Consider the following 17,355-nt stretch of genomic DNA (forward strand, 5'->3'; position numbering starts at 1 on the left):
GCGCCAGCTGGTTGGGAGGTTTTACCCGACAATTTAAATAAAGAAATTGGGGTAGAGGATGCGTATCCAAGCTATGCAGAAGAAAAGGAGAAATGTTCCTGCCCAGCATTAAATATAGAAATGTTTTGCATTACAAGGATTAAAAAACATTTCAGACATTCTTGGTAAAGGGAGCTGTTCCAGTTGTTGCTTCAGAGCCCCACACTGTCGTGTCTCATTCTCTTCCAGTTTGCCTGCAATGCTGAAAAGTCACCCCAGGACCCCTAGCAATCAATAGGTCTCGGTGTTGCACAAAGAAGCGTCCCTTGTCAAGCTGTGTCGGTAACAGATGTGTGGAGGTGCCACAACAGTGCAACACCGATCAAGGACAGCAGGAAGCCCTTTTGGACTATCTCTGCTGTGTCTCTACTTACCCAGGCCAGCAATGCATGTGCTTTCGGCTGATGCTGTGATTTTTGGGTCAAAAATCACAGAGTAGGCAAACTTATACACATTTCTAGGTTTTCGATTCGATCTTCTTCTGTCCCTCAGGACCCCTTCCCCCAGGGGCACTGTAAAATGCCAATTTCCTCTCCTAGGTCGTCATCACATCCATCCTCTTCTTTCATTCAATCTCCACTGTGGACCTTCTTGCAGGCCTTTATTCTTGCCACACATTCCTACCACAGGGCCTTTGCACATGCTGCTCTTGGTGCCTGGAATCCTTCCCTTATCCCTCAAGCATCACTTTTTCAGGATACCCTGTCTGACATCCCTGATTCACCTATACCCCTCTCAGCGCACATTTGCCACAATTTCATATCGTATAATTAGATGCTTACTACCTGCTAAACGCCACGGGACTGAGAGGGGCAGGAAGGTAAGCCCCTTGTCTACTTTACCTCAGCAGTGCATCCCTAGCACCTTGCACAGGCCATGGCACCGACTTAATCATGTTATCAGCTAACGGCATTGAGCACTTAGGGGATATCAGGTACCGTCCTAAGTTCTTTGCAGGAATTAACTCAAGAATTCCCACAACAACCCTCTAAGGCGCTGCTGTCACTTCATTTCAAAGATGGGGACACTGAGTCACAGAAAAGATACGCCAGCTGCCCAAGGTCACATAGGTATTAAAGCACGAAGTCCAATCTCCACCTCTGGCAGACTGGTCTACTGTCTGTGCCCTCATTCACGCTGCTGTACCTCACGGGGGAGGTGCTTGTACCACACTGGCAGGCAGAATGAACGAACGAACGAATGCACACAGACCTTCCTTTCTTTCCTCCATCCACATCTGCATTTGCTTCCTTTGGGCCCCAGCTCTGCCTGACCCAGCTACTCCTGTGGCATGTGGCTGGTCCTCAAGGCAGAGCTGCATTCCCAGCCACGTTGGTTGCTACCCAGCAGGGCCGTTGGCGGGGGACCAGCTGACCGTCTGCAGTTGTCCTTGGGTGGGGCCTCTGCCTGAGGCAACCAGTCCCCATGGGAACTCTGCTCTGCACCTGGCCCCGGCGTGACCTGAACCGTGGCCCTGACTCGCACTCCAGCCTCTCTCTCCATTCTGTGGGCGCCTCCTGCCAGGGGCCAACCCCTGGACAATGCACTTGTCTCCGTGGTCTTTAAGTGCCTCTGACCCAAGCAGGTCACCTTGGACTGCCAGCTTGGCTCCTGCCCTGCCAGGGCCAGACAGACATCAACAACCTGGCTATGGCAGGAAGAGAAACCCTGATCTTTCCAGATACCGTCACTGCGCAAATCCTGACCGTGACCATGACCCTACCTGTGAGGACTGTAACAGAGAGGTTAAGAGCAAGGGCTTTGCAGACCATCACACCCCAGTTCGGGTTCCGTTGTCAGTGGTGACCACGGGGAGGTCACGACTTCTGTGCACTTGAGAGTACTTAACTGTAAAATGGGGTAAATCGTCAGACTTATCTCATAGGGCTATTATGAAGATTTAAAGAGATGCTATATGTGAGATCATCATCACGTCAGACCACACTCTGTGGTCTCATGGTTGTCCTCGGTCACTCTTATCACCACCATCCACATGTGCCATGGTATGCCGATTAAGGACCCAGGCCTGCAGCTACAATGCCCAAGTTTGAATCGTGCTCCTTCGCTTCCCAGCTCTGTGGTCCTGAGCTATACATAGGCTCTCCGTGTCTCACTTCTGTCATCTATGAAATGGGCATATCAACAGTGGGATACTGAAAGGGCGGGTCTACGCCAGCCGACTCCATCTTGTTCTGTGTCCTTCACCTAGACCACGCCTCCTCCCCTTGAGTAACCTCCCTCTCACCCATTCAAACTTCCTGATCCAAACACGCCCAGCGACCTGCGTAACAGGACTCTGACCCTTCCCCAGCCAATCGGTCGAGGCCACGCCCCTTCCCCCAGCCAATCGGCTGCCCCTAGACCCCTATAAAACCTTTGTGCTTTTGAAACTCGCTCTCTCTCCCTGGTATCTCACTGCTGCGTCGGTGCAGGCAGGGGGTTGAGCTCGAGCTAGCTCGAATAAAGGCTCTTTTGCTTTTGCATCGGACTCGGCTCCCTGGTGGTCTTTGGGGATCACGAATTCTGGGCATAACAATACTAGAAGTTCACATAAGCCCTTAGAACTGTACCTAGTACAGGACCAACACCCAATAATGGCAGTTGCCGGTGACGCTGTTACGGCTATCTGCGAAACTGTGATCACCCAAGGCTGTAAGCTGCTTGGGAGGGACGTTTAGGCAACGGCAGAGTTCGAGAGCTTCTGCAACCTACAACCTACTTCCAGTTCCACACAACGCTATTATAAATGGCGACCGTGCTCGCCTGACTCACTCTGTGTGAGCGTAAGGGATGGACTGCGTTTTCCAAGGAGAAGGGACAGTATGCTCCTGGTTGTAAACAAATCAGTAGGTGTCAAAGCCAGATTGAAGGCTGGCAAGCCACTGCGGCTGTTTTTCCAGATCGGTTCAAAGGAAAAATGCTGTCTACGAAAAGATCATGCTTCGTGCCAGATTAAACACTACAGACTTTTTCAATAACATGATTTATTGACCATGGAGGAAAAAAAAAAAAAAATCCGTCATCCTGAAAGCTAGCTTTCACCTAAGGATCAAGGCTTTTTGACAAAGCCTTCTATGGCACATACCTGTTACTCACGGACTGGGGTTCCAGGATTTAAAGACACACGGTTCTGAGCACTGCCTTCTTTTGAGAATCTTCTAGCAAAATTTAAACGCAACAGTGGGCATTGGCAACAAAATGACCGACTTTTCCAAGTCTAGTAAATATCACGGCTTTGGGGTGTGTGTGTGTGAATGTGTGTGTACGTGTGTGCAACACTGGATCTGGAAGGCTATTTAAGCTTTGCCCCAGTGACCAAGGAGGAAGCAGTGTTTCGAATATTAGCTGCAATCTTTCTTCCACGCTGCTGTGTCTGACAGATCTATGGAAACACAGGGGCACAAAATGCATTTCTTCAGTTCCCTACTTCCCAGGCTCTCCACATGCTGGTTTAAAAAAAGAGGATCCCACAGGAACGTTCTCAAACCTGAAAATGCAAACCCGCACAGCTGGTGGGAGCTGGGAGATGTCAGTAACCAAAACACTCTTAGAGGCCAAAACTGTGCACCAGTATGTTTGGGAGAAGAATGAAATAGTAACAAAAAGTATCAGGTAGCCATTACAGAAGGTCTTATGTGTCACAGACTACATTAACAAGTTTAAACAAACGATCACGTAATTCACCCAAAAACACAATGAAGGAAGTATTGTTATTTACCAAATTCCCTGGATGAGGTAAGGAGCCTTAGACAATGTAAGCAATTTGTTCACACAGCTCCCACGTGACCAACGCTGGATGTGAATTTGTAACCCCAAAACGTCAGCTGTCAGTCTGAACACTGGGGCTCATGTGGGAATTTCCAAAGAGACAAACGATGGGCTTAAAAGTGTGCCCATCCTACAAGCTCACGTCTGCCATCTGTGCTGTCCAACAGAGTGGCCGTGAGCTCCGTGTGGCTACCGAAATCAAATGCAATTTCAAATTCTGCTGCTTAAACTGTTGCTGAACACTTAAAATGTGGCTAGTGCAGCTGATGGCCTGAAATTTCAGTTTCATTTAATTTTCATTACTTGAAATTTCAACAGTCTCATGTGACTATGGCCTCCATTGGACAATGCTGATCGGTGGAACTGTTTTTGCTGTATCAGACATGGGTCAGGGATGCTTCACCAAAATCTCACAAACAGTGGGGCATGAGGGGCTCTGCCCAAGGGCCCAGAGAAAATCATGGGGATAAATTCCGTGTCTCTTCTCTAGGATCAGACACAGTATGTTCTTCAAACACAATCACGTGGCCTTTCCAATATCCCCAACACCCAGATCTCCTGACTTTCTCCTAAGTCACAGCATGAGGACAATAAAGTCACAAGAGACAAACCCAAGAACAACTGTTCTCAGACACTGGTTGCATCATCAGCTTCAGCTTCAGTGGGGGCGGGGTGGGGGGAGGGGCTGCTGGTTGAAAAGCAGGTTCCTGGGTCCTGCCTCCAGTGGGCCTGGCGGGGAGGCCTTGGGTTCCATATCTGAAACAAGCAGCCAATGTAGATTTCAATGCAAGTGGTCTAGCTTCAGAGGCTGAATTGCATATTTATCTCCTGGCCTCTTAAATAATTATAGCATATGAAGTTTTCGAGAATAGCACAAACTGGGCTGGAAGCCAGGCAGTCATCACTCTGCACTAACTGCTCACTTCTATGACATCGGGCAAGGTGCTTAGTCACTAAGGCCTCATTTTTGTTTCATCTGAAACAAAATACCTGCTATTTGTCCTCTAGGACAAATGAAGGCACAAATGTGAGAGCATTTGAGAGGGATAAGGGCTTAAAAACACACTGCATAGACATCCTATGAGTTAGAGAGATGTTTTGCTTGTCTCGCAGAGTTTAAATAGGTTCCACATTTAAAAAATCCACATTTTTAACTTGTCTGGAGAAAGTGGAATGGTTGGCAATTTGGTACGATTAGGAACATTGCTCTGGGGTCATAGGCACAGGTTCAAGCCCCCACTTGACTTTTTAAAAGCTGGGTGACTTTGGGCAAACGGTTCAACTTCTCTGTGCTTCAGTTTCAACTCTGAAATGATCATCTTTTTGTTTAAAAAAATTTTTTTTAAACATTTATTTATCATTGAGAGACAGAGAGACACAGAGCGTGAGCAGGGGAAGGGTAGAGGGAGGGGGAGACACAGAATCTGAAGCAGGCTCCAGGCTCTGAGCTGTCAGCACACAGCCCGACGCAGGGCTTGAACTCACGAACGGTGAGATCATGACCTGAGCTGAAGTCGGTGGCCCAACCGACTGAGCCACCCAGGCACCCCTGAAATGATAATCTTAATAGTATATCCACCTCAAAAGGCTGTGAGGGTTGAATTAAGTAAGCTAATATAAAGTGCTCAGAACAAAGTCTGGCACATGGTAAGAGCTATAGAACCACTAGTTGAAGAAATAAATATCTTTGCACATGGCCACCACAGCTGGAGCTGAGCGCTGGCTGTCATCGCCAGATAGGGTTGACGTGCACATGTTTATCACAAGCTCCACCAAGAACCATTTGACGATGGGGTCCCTGATGGAAGGGTAGACATGTGTCTCCCTCCTTGGGTGTTCTGCCCATGAGGGGCAGACACACTTAGTGCGTCTCAGAAAAGGACTTCTCAGTGATCCATGGTGAAGGACCTGTTTTTTATTTTCAGTCCATTGCAGACAGACATGTGGTCCTTCTGAGCAAGACTAACACACAGCACATGCGATGTACAACTCACTCATGGCTTCCACAACACCGACTGGTCTGTACCTGCACCGATAAGACAAGCCCACTGAGCATGCATGTGGATGTTGTGGCAATGTCCAATTGTTCTAAGAGTTTCTAAACGTTGTCATTTTCAGTACGTATCTCACGGCGGACTGTGGCTAGCTTCCTTCCTCAGACTACGCTTTGAGTAGTGCCATCTTAGAGAACATCTCCATCAGTCTTCACATGCACGCAAACTAGCGGGACAATTTGGCTGGAGAAAGCAGGCCTCGAATTTAATCTCTCTCACGCTCTCCCCCTCTTCTGTCCTTTTCAGCCTGCCTGCCTCTGCTGTCTATCCATATTTCTTTTCCCTTTATCCACACATTAAAATGAGCTCCCTAATGAGATACTGGGGTTCAGAAAAGCCTTGGAAGCTGTTGTGGATGCTTCGGTGTCTCAAGCATTACCCAGCTTTGTGACTACCACCCCCAGCTCACAGCTGCCTCTGCTTCCGAATGTTGTCTTTGGCCAACAGCACCTGCCGTGTCCCATGCCCACATCCTCCACAACCTCATCCCCAGGCTGTCCTCCAGCAGCCCAAAGCCAGTGACCGAAGGACATGGTGGCGTGGGATGACAGCCACTTTGTCGCAAGAGGGAAGCAAACGTATGATGTATCTCAGCCTCCAGAGCCCCCGTGGGATCAGGGTGAAGTCAGATTCCAGCCCTGAGCTGGAGTCTTCGCCTGGCCCCTCCTCCAGCCCTGGGCCCTCACTGTGCCTCCCCTTCCCTGGGAGCATGCCCTGAACATGCCACAGGCATCTGCACCCCTGTCTCAGGTTCTGCTTATAGGGAATGCGTTCAAAGACAGAAGCCATCTGAAACTGGGGTCCCCCTTCCTCGACAACCTGTTGGAGGAGGGCACGTGGCAGGAACAACATGAAAGTCCTGAAGACCAGCATCAGGTCACCCAGAGACTACCTCTGCTCTGTTTGCCAGGTGAAGAGAACCTACCTGTTGCATTCGACAGGGCCAGTGATTCCATGGAGCCAGGAGGGGTCTGCTCTGTGGGCGTCATGTCCTCGGTGTATTTCAGGGAACTGATTGGATGGCGGGTCCGACACTGCTGAGTAGATATGCCCCCTTCTTCTTCCTCCTCCTCCTCTTCGTATTTGGGGACTGGGATGCTGCCTCGGGTTTCACTAAAGCTCTGACTGGACATATCGCTGTAGCTCTCCTGGGATCTCAGCCTTCCCGGGTAATAGTCCTCACGGCATTCCTTCATGAAGCTGCCGCCGTGCCCCTTCATGGCCAGTGATGAGCTCCTCTTGGGGTTGCTGAAGTGCTTGCCCCACATGTCGGGCTGGGCCCCAGCCCCCTGCCCTCCCGGACTGTAGGAAGTTCTGAGGTTGCACTGGCTGAGAAGCTGCAGAGGACTCTGGGACTGGTTCTGCTCCATCTTGTTCCCGTAATGGTAGGGCTCGTCCCGGCTCCTCCAAATGGGGTCCCGGCTGAGGCTGGGCGTCTGGCTGGACAGGCTGAGCAGTTCCATCTGCAGCGACAGGGGGTCCACGTCGGCCGACAGCCGGTTGGAGCCCACCTGCAGCTGGCTGTGCTGGTTCAGCATGGGCTCCTCTGTCTTGCCCTTGTTCTTGCCGATTTTGGCACTGCGCCGGGACTCCTTGGCCCTGGCGTTCTGGAAGGCCGAATCGGATGAGTCAGAGCCATTGGGGTCCTCCCCTGCGCTGCAGGCCCGTGAGCAGAATATCTGGCCCTGCTTTGGGAGGAACGGCCGCCCCAGGAGGGATTTCTTGCAGTGAGCACAGCAGAAACAGGTCTCGGTGGCATGCCAGTGTTGGCCATCGTAGGTCATCTGACCTTGGTCGATCCCTGGGGATAGAGAAGACATGGGAGAGAGGCTGACAAGCTGCTCAGAGCCCTGTATCACCGTGTGAAACACACAGCATCCTGGTTTGGCTCAGGGTTCCAAACACAACAGAATAAACTATCAGCAGATCCATAATCAGGACCTCGCACGAACGGTATTCATGTCCTATTAGGAGAGCCCCCTGGTTCCACCAATCAGCTGCCTCTGAACTCATCTGCGCCGAGCAGAGAAAAACTAGATCCAAGAGACGTGCGCATGAATCCTTCCGCCTGGGATACATTCTCCCAGACAAAATAGCACTAATGACACTAACACACGCTTTCAATGCTTTGCGCTTTCAATGCTTTGCGTGTATGTAAACTCCTTTGCCCCCTCCACTGTAATGAGGTAGGTTTCTAGTATCATTTCCATTTTTCAGACGAGGACGCAGAGATACGGGAAGGGTAAATAACTTGCCTAACTTAATACAACTAGGAATCACAGGTGAGATCTGCATCCACAAGCCTTGCTCCTAACCATGACACTGATACTTTCTCTTTCACTCTACTTGGGGGTCTGCTCAAACGCCAACTCCTTGGAGACGTCCTCCTGTACACCTGAGAGCATCCTCTCCACCGTTCTTTACCCGGACCTGCTGGATTTTTCTTCACAGCATGAACTGTGCTAGACATTGAAGCACTCCACATGTACATCTGTTTGTTAATTCTCTCCCCACCCCTCCCAAACGAAGTTCTAGGAGAAGAGGTTCATTAATTTTCTGTGGCATGTCCAGGAACACAGCCTGATGTACCAGAAGGGCTCTTTATACATTGAATGGATGAACTGAACCCCATACCAGCATAGGCCATTCAGATGAAGAGATCGCTGTAACAGTTCAGTGGAAAAGAAAAAGTAGATTTCAACACTCGGCAAGGAAACGCTTGGGTGTGGTTCGTCAAAGATAGCCTCCATAAGCATGCACACCCTTTCCTTAATATCATCAGGGAAGGAAGAAACACATTTCCTCCCATGCCAGGGCCGTCCCTGGTTTGCATAATCCTGTTACACCTGCCCTACAGGAACCTCCCAGAGCCCCAAGAGTTCTTCCTTCTCAGCATCTCTTCTGCCCCTTGCTGGTTCTAGGGCTTCATCCCCCTGTGGGACACCATCTTCTCACCCCCCTTGGGCCATGAGCTTTGGGCAGGGCTAAAGCCACTCCTGGACCTAGCAATGGCCAGTAAAGAACTGCATCTCCTACCCCAGAGACTGCGGCAGAGGTGGGCACATGACTTGCACTAGTGCAATGCAAGAATCACCTGGGACTGTTGCTAAGACAGTGATGTATGGAGGCTCTCTTTTGACAGCAGCTGCTAAGCTGGCAGAATGGAAGTCTGGACACGTTGGGGTCCCCCCTCATGGGGGGTGAGCCTGTGGAGTATGCAGTTACCGTGGGATGGAAGGGGCCTTTGCAAGCCTCCTGCTTTCTGATTATAAAAATCTTCTCAGAAACATAGTAGTACTAATTCGGCTGATAGTCCTGAACCTGGACTTCCCAGGAATAAATTTGGGAGACTTGTCTAGAGAGGTGGTAAACAAGAAACCAGAGAACAAACTCTACCCAGAAGAAGAGAAAGGCAAGAACAAAGGGCAAAAGGCAAAGCAGCTGTCCCAGCCTCTCATGCTCTCTCCCACCTACCTTTATATCCCTGGAGCCCAGGGAGAGAGAGAGAGGCACAAGGCAATTCCTCTCCTATGAGCTCCGCCCCAAACTAAGGGGTCTCTGTTTATTTGGGAGTCTGGCCCTAGAGACTAAGAAGGGAGTTTTAGAGGGACAGGAGCAGCCACAAAGTCGGCTCTAAGGCCAAAGGGCCACTGTGGGAATCAACCTGGCCTTCCCAGGCAGGAGAAGTGGTGGGCGGGGCTCGAGACAGGACCCAGAGCTGCTGGGCTCAGTCACATTTTCTCCCCAGGCTCCTGGGAGGAAGCGGGCCGGGCAGTACAGGGAGGCAGAACTCTGGAGCAGTTCAGAGGGAGGCTTCAGGAGTCAGAGGAAGGAAGGTTCGCATCCCATTCCAGCTGGCTGGAAAGATGCCGAAGCCCATCTGCTGAGTTCCCGGCTGGCTCTGAGCTGTGTGACCCTGAGCGAGTGGCCTCAGTCCCCGCTGCAGTTAAAACCTCTGACCTGGCCCGGCTGCTATGAGTTAATATGCAGAGAGCGCTCACACCGCGTCTGCTAGCTCCTCTCGCTCTTCTCCTCTTTTTATGTGGTCTTACTGCCCTTCGCCCTCCCCGCTCTGGGGGCCGCTGCCCAGACGCAGTCCACGAAAGAACGCCACGGCTGGCTCAGTCTGCCTTGCCCTCCCCTCCGGAGGCTGTGCTGGCATCCCGGCCGCCCTGCATCCCAAGCGGCTGCAGCCTTGCCCACTCCCTGTCGCAGGCACACAGGAAGCCCAGTTCCCGGATCTGTCCTCCACCAGCTGCCTCTCCGTGCTTCTGCAAGCAAGCGTGCTCAGATGTGGGCAGCAGGGGCCCCTTCTGGGGACGGGGCCTTGCAGAAAGGCTGGGCTGGGGTGGGGGGAGCAGAGGGGAGGCGGGTCACAAAGCGGCCCAGCAGGCAGCACAACGTGGTCCCTGATAAACGTCCCTGATGTCAGAGGGTCCTCTGAACTGGTCCTGAACTCTAAACATCTGGAAGAGGGCTCTGCTCTTCCACATCTAAGCGCTCCTCTTTAATTCCCCCCTCTAAGCCCCCATAAGCCCTTCTCGGAGGGTGTGTGTGTCTACTGCCTGCTACAGCCTCGGTCTGTTTGTAGGACTGTTTACTCTGCTGTGCGCAGGCAAAAGTACTGTTGCCCTAGCAACGGCTGCCTGATGCAGGGTCCACTCGGAGCGGCTGTATAAATATGGAATATTTGTGTAATATGGTCAGAGCAAAGCACCAGGAGACGGTGGTCTGCATGATATACAGAGCACACCCCTCTGCTGTTGCAAGAAAATTAGGTTTCACAGAAAAGTAGATTTCAAAAAAAAAAAAAAATCAGGGACAGCATTTTAACTGCAGCAGTGAGAATACTATGGGCCTCAGAGGTCCCCTTTTCTGGTAAAACACTGATGCCTTTTTACGCATTTAAGACGGAAGGAGAAGGGAATGCCAATCAACGTCTCAGATAGCTAGGAGAGAGAAAGAGAAGAGGACAGAGGGCCCTTCTGCGCGGGCTACAGACAGATTTTCTCTCTTCCAAATCGCTGAGCAAAAATCCTAAGGGGCAGTTTCTGGAGAAGCTTTTGAACTTCAAAGGAAAGGGACAGAAGACACAGCAACACTAGTGGGGGGGAGGTATCATGGCTGCAGGTAAGCTGTTTATCTGTACACTCAGCACCTCTCCTCTGAGCAAGTGCCGACTGGCAGACCCAGAATCCACAGCGACAAATGCTGGGTTCAAAAGCTGCACCATTTTCCTCGGACGCACCCCACCCTGTCCGTCCTCACATGGCCAGCCACCTGTCCAAATCAAACTCCCCATTTCCTAACTCTCAGCATAAAGGCAAGTCCGTTTCCCTGTTTTGATCTCGCGAGAAGTGACGGTTACTGGGTTCTTGGTTGAAGCACCAGGCCTTGAGGCGGTGAGGCCTCGAGGGGTTGGGGGAAGGTGGGTTTGCAAGTCACCAGGCCCGGGAAGGGAAGAGTGCCGGATGATATGGCTGCATAGCAAGGTTGAACCCTGAGCCCGGTGGGGACTCCAGCTCAGAAAGGCCTCATGGAGGCAGGCCTGAGTCCGTGGGACGGATTGCCCAACAACAAAGGACCGCTGAGCACACAGTAGGTGCCTTGTCCACAAAGCTGTGATTTTTATCAGCTCACAGAGCTCTCCCAACTAGTAGCTAATTTTTCATTTAAAAATGCCACTTGAGATGAAGCACGGAGACAAAATCAAACTCTTTCCGTTTCTGATATAATCTTCTAAGTGGGGCAAAAGGGGCGCCCAGACCGATTATCTCCACGTCTGCTCACTATAGGTAAGGAGCTGGCAGGTTCTGAGCAGATTTCTGGGAACTGCACAAGCCACAGGAAGAGCAGGCTGCTAGTCTTACAGACACTCACCCACTGCCAGCTCTTTCATTTTTCTTTTTAAAGGGTGGCTCATTCTCAAGGTGCCAGAACAGGCAAGTTGAACGAACAAGCCACAGATGCGGCGTGATCTGGAAGAGTGCTCAAGAGTTGAACAAACTGGTTATTTGCGAAGAGAAAATGATTTCCACCATCTCAGATCTGCTGCTTAGTTGGGAGAGTTTAGAGCTTATCAGCTCTTTCAGGTTCTCTTGCTTTCTTTGTATTTGGCTGGGTCAGCTCTTGCTGATTTTTTTTTTTTTTTTTTTTTAAAGATGTGCTTGCCAGAAGCCATTTGGTTTTCTTGACTGTCCCTTTCTACAAGAGGACTATTTTGGGTCCTCCCTCCATGGATCCTCAAGTTTTTCCAAGGAGGCTGTGGAAGACATCTGTTTTATCTTTTCCCTCTTGTTTTCCTTCCGGGACCACTCCCCCTCCCCTCGGTAGTGGGGCTGTACCTCACATAACCCCATCTCGGGGCTGGGCCTATGACTCAGGCAGACCAACTGAAACACCTGTGCTCTTGTTTCCAGGGTGGAACACATGACCCAACCGGGGATGGTAAGGTTCCTATCTGGAGGAACTGATTCAGATGCGAAAACATACACGGCCCCAGTCCTTTTGAGAATGCAAGTGCCGAGACCATGTAGAAGTGGGGAGTCCTCTTGGGCAGCATGCGAAGACAGCTTGCTTTTTCACCGCCGCCAAGAGAAGGCGAGCTGAGCTGAGACAGCCAAAACCCCAGACTTTGTCTGAGCCCTGAGCCACCCCTATCTGAAGCGAGCGCGCTCTTTGGCTTCTCTAGTAACGGAGCCAAGAGATTCCCCTTTTCAGTGAAGCCAGGGTGGGTCGGCCACAGGGACTGTAACTACACCAGACACCGAGGAGATCCAGGGGCAGGAGGACCAAGCTGAGCACCCGGGGCCGCCTCACCTATGTGTTGAGCACAGGTGTCGCAATATTCCGCGTACAGGGACTCGAAGCAGTGGCAACAGTAGGGCCTTCCCTCCTTCATGATGTAGCGCTGGCCGCCGAGCACTGTCTCGCACTCGAAGCAGCAAAAGTGTTTCATGTGCCAGTGCCGCCCCTCGGCTTCTGTGCATTCGTCTGCAAAGATGATCTAGAGATGGGGAAGCCAAATGATCAGTGGTTAAGACCCAGCTACGAGAAGGCACTTTAAAGGACAACAGCTGTGGGGGCCCCAAACGAGAAGCATGGGAAAGCAGGTCCTTCCCACAAATCGCTCAATAAAAAACCTGGACGTATATGCATATTCTAGATCTTTATCAGTTGGGATGAGCCTACAGCACCATGAAACACAGTTTCTGGTCTGGCCAGGTATGAACTTAACCACATTTAATATGAGAAATCATGTTCTACCCTGAAGAATATGAAGCAAGACCAGAAACTGATAGCTCATGGGCACTCCAGATAACACATATATGTTTTATTTGGCGGATACACAATCTTTTTTAAAGACAGGAAATGTCACATTAATGCCTGAAATCCTGGTTTCTCTGTTGAAAACACAGCATTTAAGAAGAGGGATTGCTATTTCCAGGTGAGTGGTGAGTTCTCCAGCTCAGTCCTATTTTTCACCACTCACTGTTGTCTTAAAATGTGTCACCTTCACGGACAACACCTGCCTTGTCCTCAGAAGCACTTGTGTTTTGACCTCCAATATGGAATTTTTGAAATTTCAAAGCACAGATTTCAAAGCTTACTACAAACCACAGTAATCAAGACAGTGTGGTGCTGGTATAAAAATAGACATACAGATCAATAGAAGAGAAATAAAAGTCCAGAAATAAAGCCAAACATTTATGGCCAAGTGATTATCAACAAAGACGCCAAGGACATTCAACGGGGAAAGAATAGTCTTTTCAAATGTGGCTGGGCCAGTTGGATAGCCACATGCAAAGGAATGAATCTGAGCTGTATACAAAAATTAATTCAAAAGGGATCAGAGACTTAATGAGCCAAATACGATAAAATGCTTAAAAGAAAACACAAGTGTAAATATTCATGACCTTGGACCCAGGTTTCTTAGCTGTGACACTGAAAGTGTAAGCAACAAAAAACAGATATATTGGACTTCATCAGAATTAACAACTTCTGTGCTTCAAAGGACATCCTCAAAAAAGTGAAAATATAACCAGAGAATGGGAGAAAATAGTTGCCAATCATGTATCTAGTAAGGAACTAGTATCCAGCATATATAAACAGCTCCACAATACAAAGAAAAGCCACCCAATTAAAAAACAGGCAGAGGATCTGAATAGACATTTCAAAAAAAGAAGATACAAAAACAACGGATAAACATATGAAAAGATTCTCAACGTTATCACCCGTTAGGGATATACATAACCAAATCACAACGTGGTATTACTTCGTACACGCTAAAATGAAAACAATGAAAAAGTAAGGGTCGAGGAAGATGTAGGGAAAGTGCAACACCATTCACTGAATGTAAAACAGCATAGCTTCTCTGGACGAGAGTCTGGACTGCCTCAAAAAGTTAAACACAGAATTACGGTATGACCCAGCAATTCCGCTCCTGGGTATATGTTCAAGAAAACTGAAAAGATGCGTGCACACAAACACCTGCATATGCATGTTCATACACTACTGATCATAATAGTCAAAAAGTGGAAAGAACTTAAATGCCCATCAATGGACAAAGGGCTCAACAAAATGGGACGTATACACTAGACTGAGTATGATTCAGCCCTGGGAAGGAATAAAGCACCATTACATGCTACAACGTGGATTAGCCCTGAAAACATGGCTCTAAACGCAAGAAGCCAGACACAAAAGATCCACTTATGTGGAATGTCCAGAATATATAAATGCACAGAGACAGAGAATAGACCAGCGGATGCCAGGGCTGGGGGAAGGGCGGGCGTGACCGCTAATAGATACAAAGTTTCTTTTTGGGTGATGAAAATGACCTAGGATTAGACAGCAGTGACAGGTGTACAACTCTGTGAATATACTAAAACCCACCAAATTGGACACCTATAAAGGGTGAATGAACCCTATGATGTGTGAATGACATCTCAATAAACAAAAATTGCAAAACACTTAAATCATCGTATTCCTTGGCCATTAGATAAGAGCAAGTGTTAGGAGCACAAATCTCTAGCAGGAGAAGAAACTGAGGCAAAGCGGCAGCCTGGAATTACAGAGGTGGAACTGAACTGGGTTTCCCAAATACCTCTCTAGAGGGCCTCTTTAGAACATCACCATTATTAGCATTAGAATACAAATTACTTAAGGCTGGTCAACTTCCTCCTGGAGAAGGGAACCTCCCTAGGCACGTAGTGGACTAGGGCTGAACAAGGGCAGGGCTGCTTCCAGAGGCCCACATTGCTGTCTGCAAGGTCAGAACCAAAAATCCATTCTGTGTAGGAGGAAACCTCCATGCCAGAACGTTCCCCAAATTATTCCATAAAAGCGGTCAGGTTTAGAACATTCTCCTTTCTCCTCCAAACTTAAAAAAAAGAACAAAAGAGAAAGAAAAACTTTTTATAGGAATATAGGCAATAGAAGCTCCAAACTTCTGAAGCCAAAGCACATCTCCTATTCTTGCAGCTTACAGATCATACTGCCATGTGCTCCCGGTGGGAGAAAACACCAGGCACGGGCTTTGTACTCCAGGGTGCTTTGTGACCTGGGGTAGCACATTCAAGTACCTCCCAGAGTGTGGGGCAGAGCTCTCCACAGGAAATATGCCTCCGCCTCCTGAATCCTCATCGGAGCTCTGCTCAATCATGGGAAAGCGAAATAGTGCCATCAAATGTCTCCCTTCTCAAACCAGTTTGTCCCACTGAAGCTTTAGGAATCAGAACGTCAGGGCCACACCATTACTGAAATCTAACGCTGCACAATGCCTTTCTTTAACAGTTCAGAACTGACCCAGTAGCAGTGACTCCCCTCAGCTACAGAAGCTGCTTTCCTACCTGGATGCCCAGGGGATGGCCACTTTCAGGCATGCTAGCAACCAGGGATGGGGGTGGGGCTTGCTTCTTGCAAGGTTAATAGAAGAAGGTGGAGGGGTCTAGGGTTTTCTTCTGTGCAGGGCGGGGCGTTGGGGGTGGGATGTTGCCTAAGGCACAACTCAGGGGCGACAGGCAGGGCTTGAGCCCCCATGCGGCGTGCTCTGACCTCATCGCAGGCTGCGCAGCGCGGCTTCAGGCACTCGGCGTGGTGCCTGCCACAGTAGATCTTCCCATCCTGGTAAAAGTAGATCAAATCCACCAGCAGCTCGTTGCAGACGGTGCATATGAAGCACGGCGGGTGCCAGCAAACCCCGTGGCCGGCGCGCGATGCAAACACGGCGATGTCCCCGCCGTTAATCTGGCCTCCGCACTGTGAGGCAATCAGACACGTCAGCACAAACACCAGCCCCGTCTCTCAGGGCTGCACAGGACGGTAAGAGACCACCACCACCACCTAGAGCGGGTCACCGTGCACTGATTTTCAACCCGGTGACTGTGCTCCTTGTGTCACATAGGTGGCAGGGCGGTCTTTGCTCTCCCTCCCCTCCACTCCCTGCTCTCCTTCCCTGCAAGGAAGGCGAAGATGAAGTGACTGAGAAAATAAGGAGTCACAAGGTGGGAAAGGAGGACGAACTCTTTTAGCATAACGACCACGCAGGAGCTCTACAAGCAGGAGGCCAAGTGACATGTGGTAAAGGTGTCCTTATCTCTGAGATGCTCCAAACTCTATGTGGAGGCACAGGGGAGTTTAACACCAGCAGGAACAGGCGGCAGGGGGTGGGGGGCTGAAGAGGGGGGCTGTAACATGGGAGAGGGGGTGGGTTCATAAAAGCACGCCCCCCTTTAACTATTTCTCCAAAGGCCTTTGAGGCAGGCTTTTAGCCAGTTTTCTCTAACTTCTTTTTGACTTAGTCTTGACTGACAAGGCACCACTTTTTTTTTTATTATTTAAAAAAAATTCTTTTTAATGTTTTTATTTATTTTTGAGACAGAGAGAGACAGAGCATGAGCAGGGGAGGGGCAGAGAAAGAGGGAGACACAGAATCTGAAGCGGGCTCCAGGCTCTGAGCTATCCGCACAGAGCCTGACGCGGGCCTCGAACTCAAAGACTGTGAGATCATGACTTGAGCCGAAATTGGACGCTTAACCGACTGAGCCACCCAGGCGCCCCGACAAGGCACCACTTCTAAGGCCAGACTATGGAAAGGGCTTCTTGTCTCCCCTTCCCCTATCTTCTTACTCATGTTCCAAAGTTCCTTCCCTTACGCGGAAAGGAACGAGGCAACAACCCTGACAACCCACACGTGATGGCTGAGGTCGGGGCTTTGAAACGGGAGTCAAGTGTGAGGAGGTAGGTCCAGGGAGAGGTTCTCTGCGGACGATGGCAATGGCCATGAGGTTCACACCTGAGGGTCTAGTTGGATGGCCCCACATGAGTGGCTGAGCTCTAGTCACCATGTCTAAAGAATAGAAAAGCTGCCTCTAAACCTTTCCCACACCGTGGCCCTGGCCATCATACAGGTTGAAACGTTTCACAGAAAATGAAGTAAAGGTCTCGTGGAACAGTTTCTGGGAGCTCATTGGTAGAAGTGACTAAACCAAAGGAA

The 17,355-nt window shown here is 49.8% G+C and overlaps 1 protein-coding gene across 6 annotated transcripts in view; it reads right to left on the reverse strand.

Moving 5' to 3' along the window:
- Nucleotides 1-17,355, reverse strand: part of PRICKLE2 (prickle planar cell polarity protein 2) — a 325,723-nt gene that overhangs the window by 34,612 nt on the left and 273,756 nt on the right. For 5 of the 6 annotated variants that reach the window (XM_047850085.1, XM_047850084.1, XM_047850087.1 and 2 more), the window contains 3 exons: nt 15,915-16,118; nt 12,681-12,867; nt 6,787-7,662 (listed from right to left, as the gene is read on the reverse strand). In XM_047850085.1, the coding sequence (XP_047706041.1) occupies nt 6,787-7,662; nt 12,681-12,867; nt 15,915-16,118 (1,267 nt within the window). The remainder of the gene's footprint in view (nt 1-6,786; nt 7,663-12,680; nt 12,868-15,914; nt 16,119-17,355) is intronic. The other variant, XM_047850086.1, reaches the window with a different exon arrangement.

Source organism: Prionailurus viverrinus, chromosome A2 (assembly GCF_022837055.1).
Source record: "Prionailurus viverrinus isolate Anna chromosome A2, UM_Priviv_1.0, whole genome shotgun sequence".
NCBI classification, from domain to species: domain Eukaryota; kingdom Metazoa; phylum Chordata; class Mammalia; order Carnivora; family Felidae; genus Prionailurus; species Prionailurus viverrinus.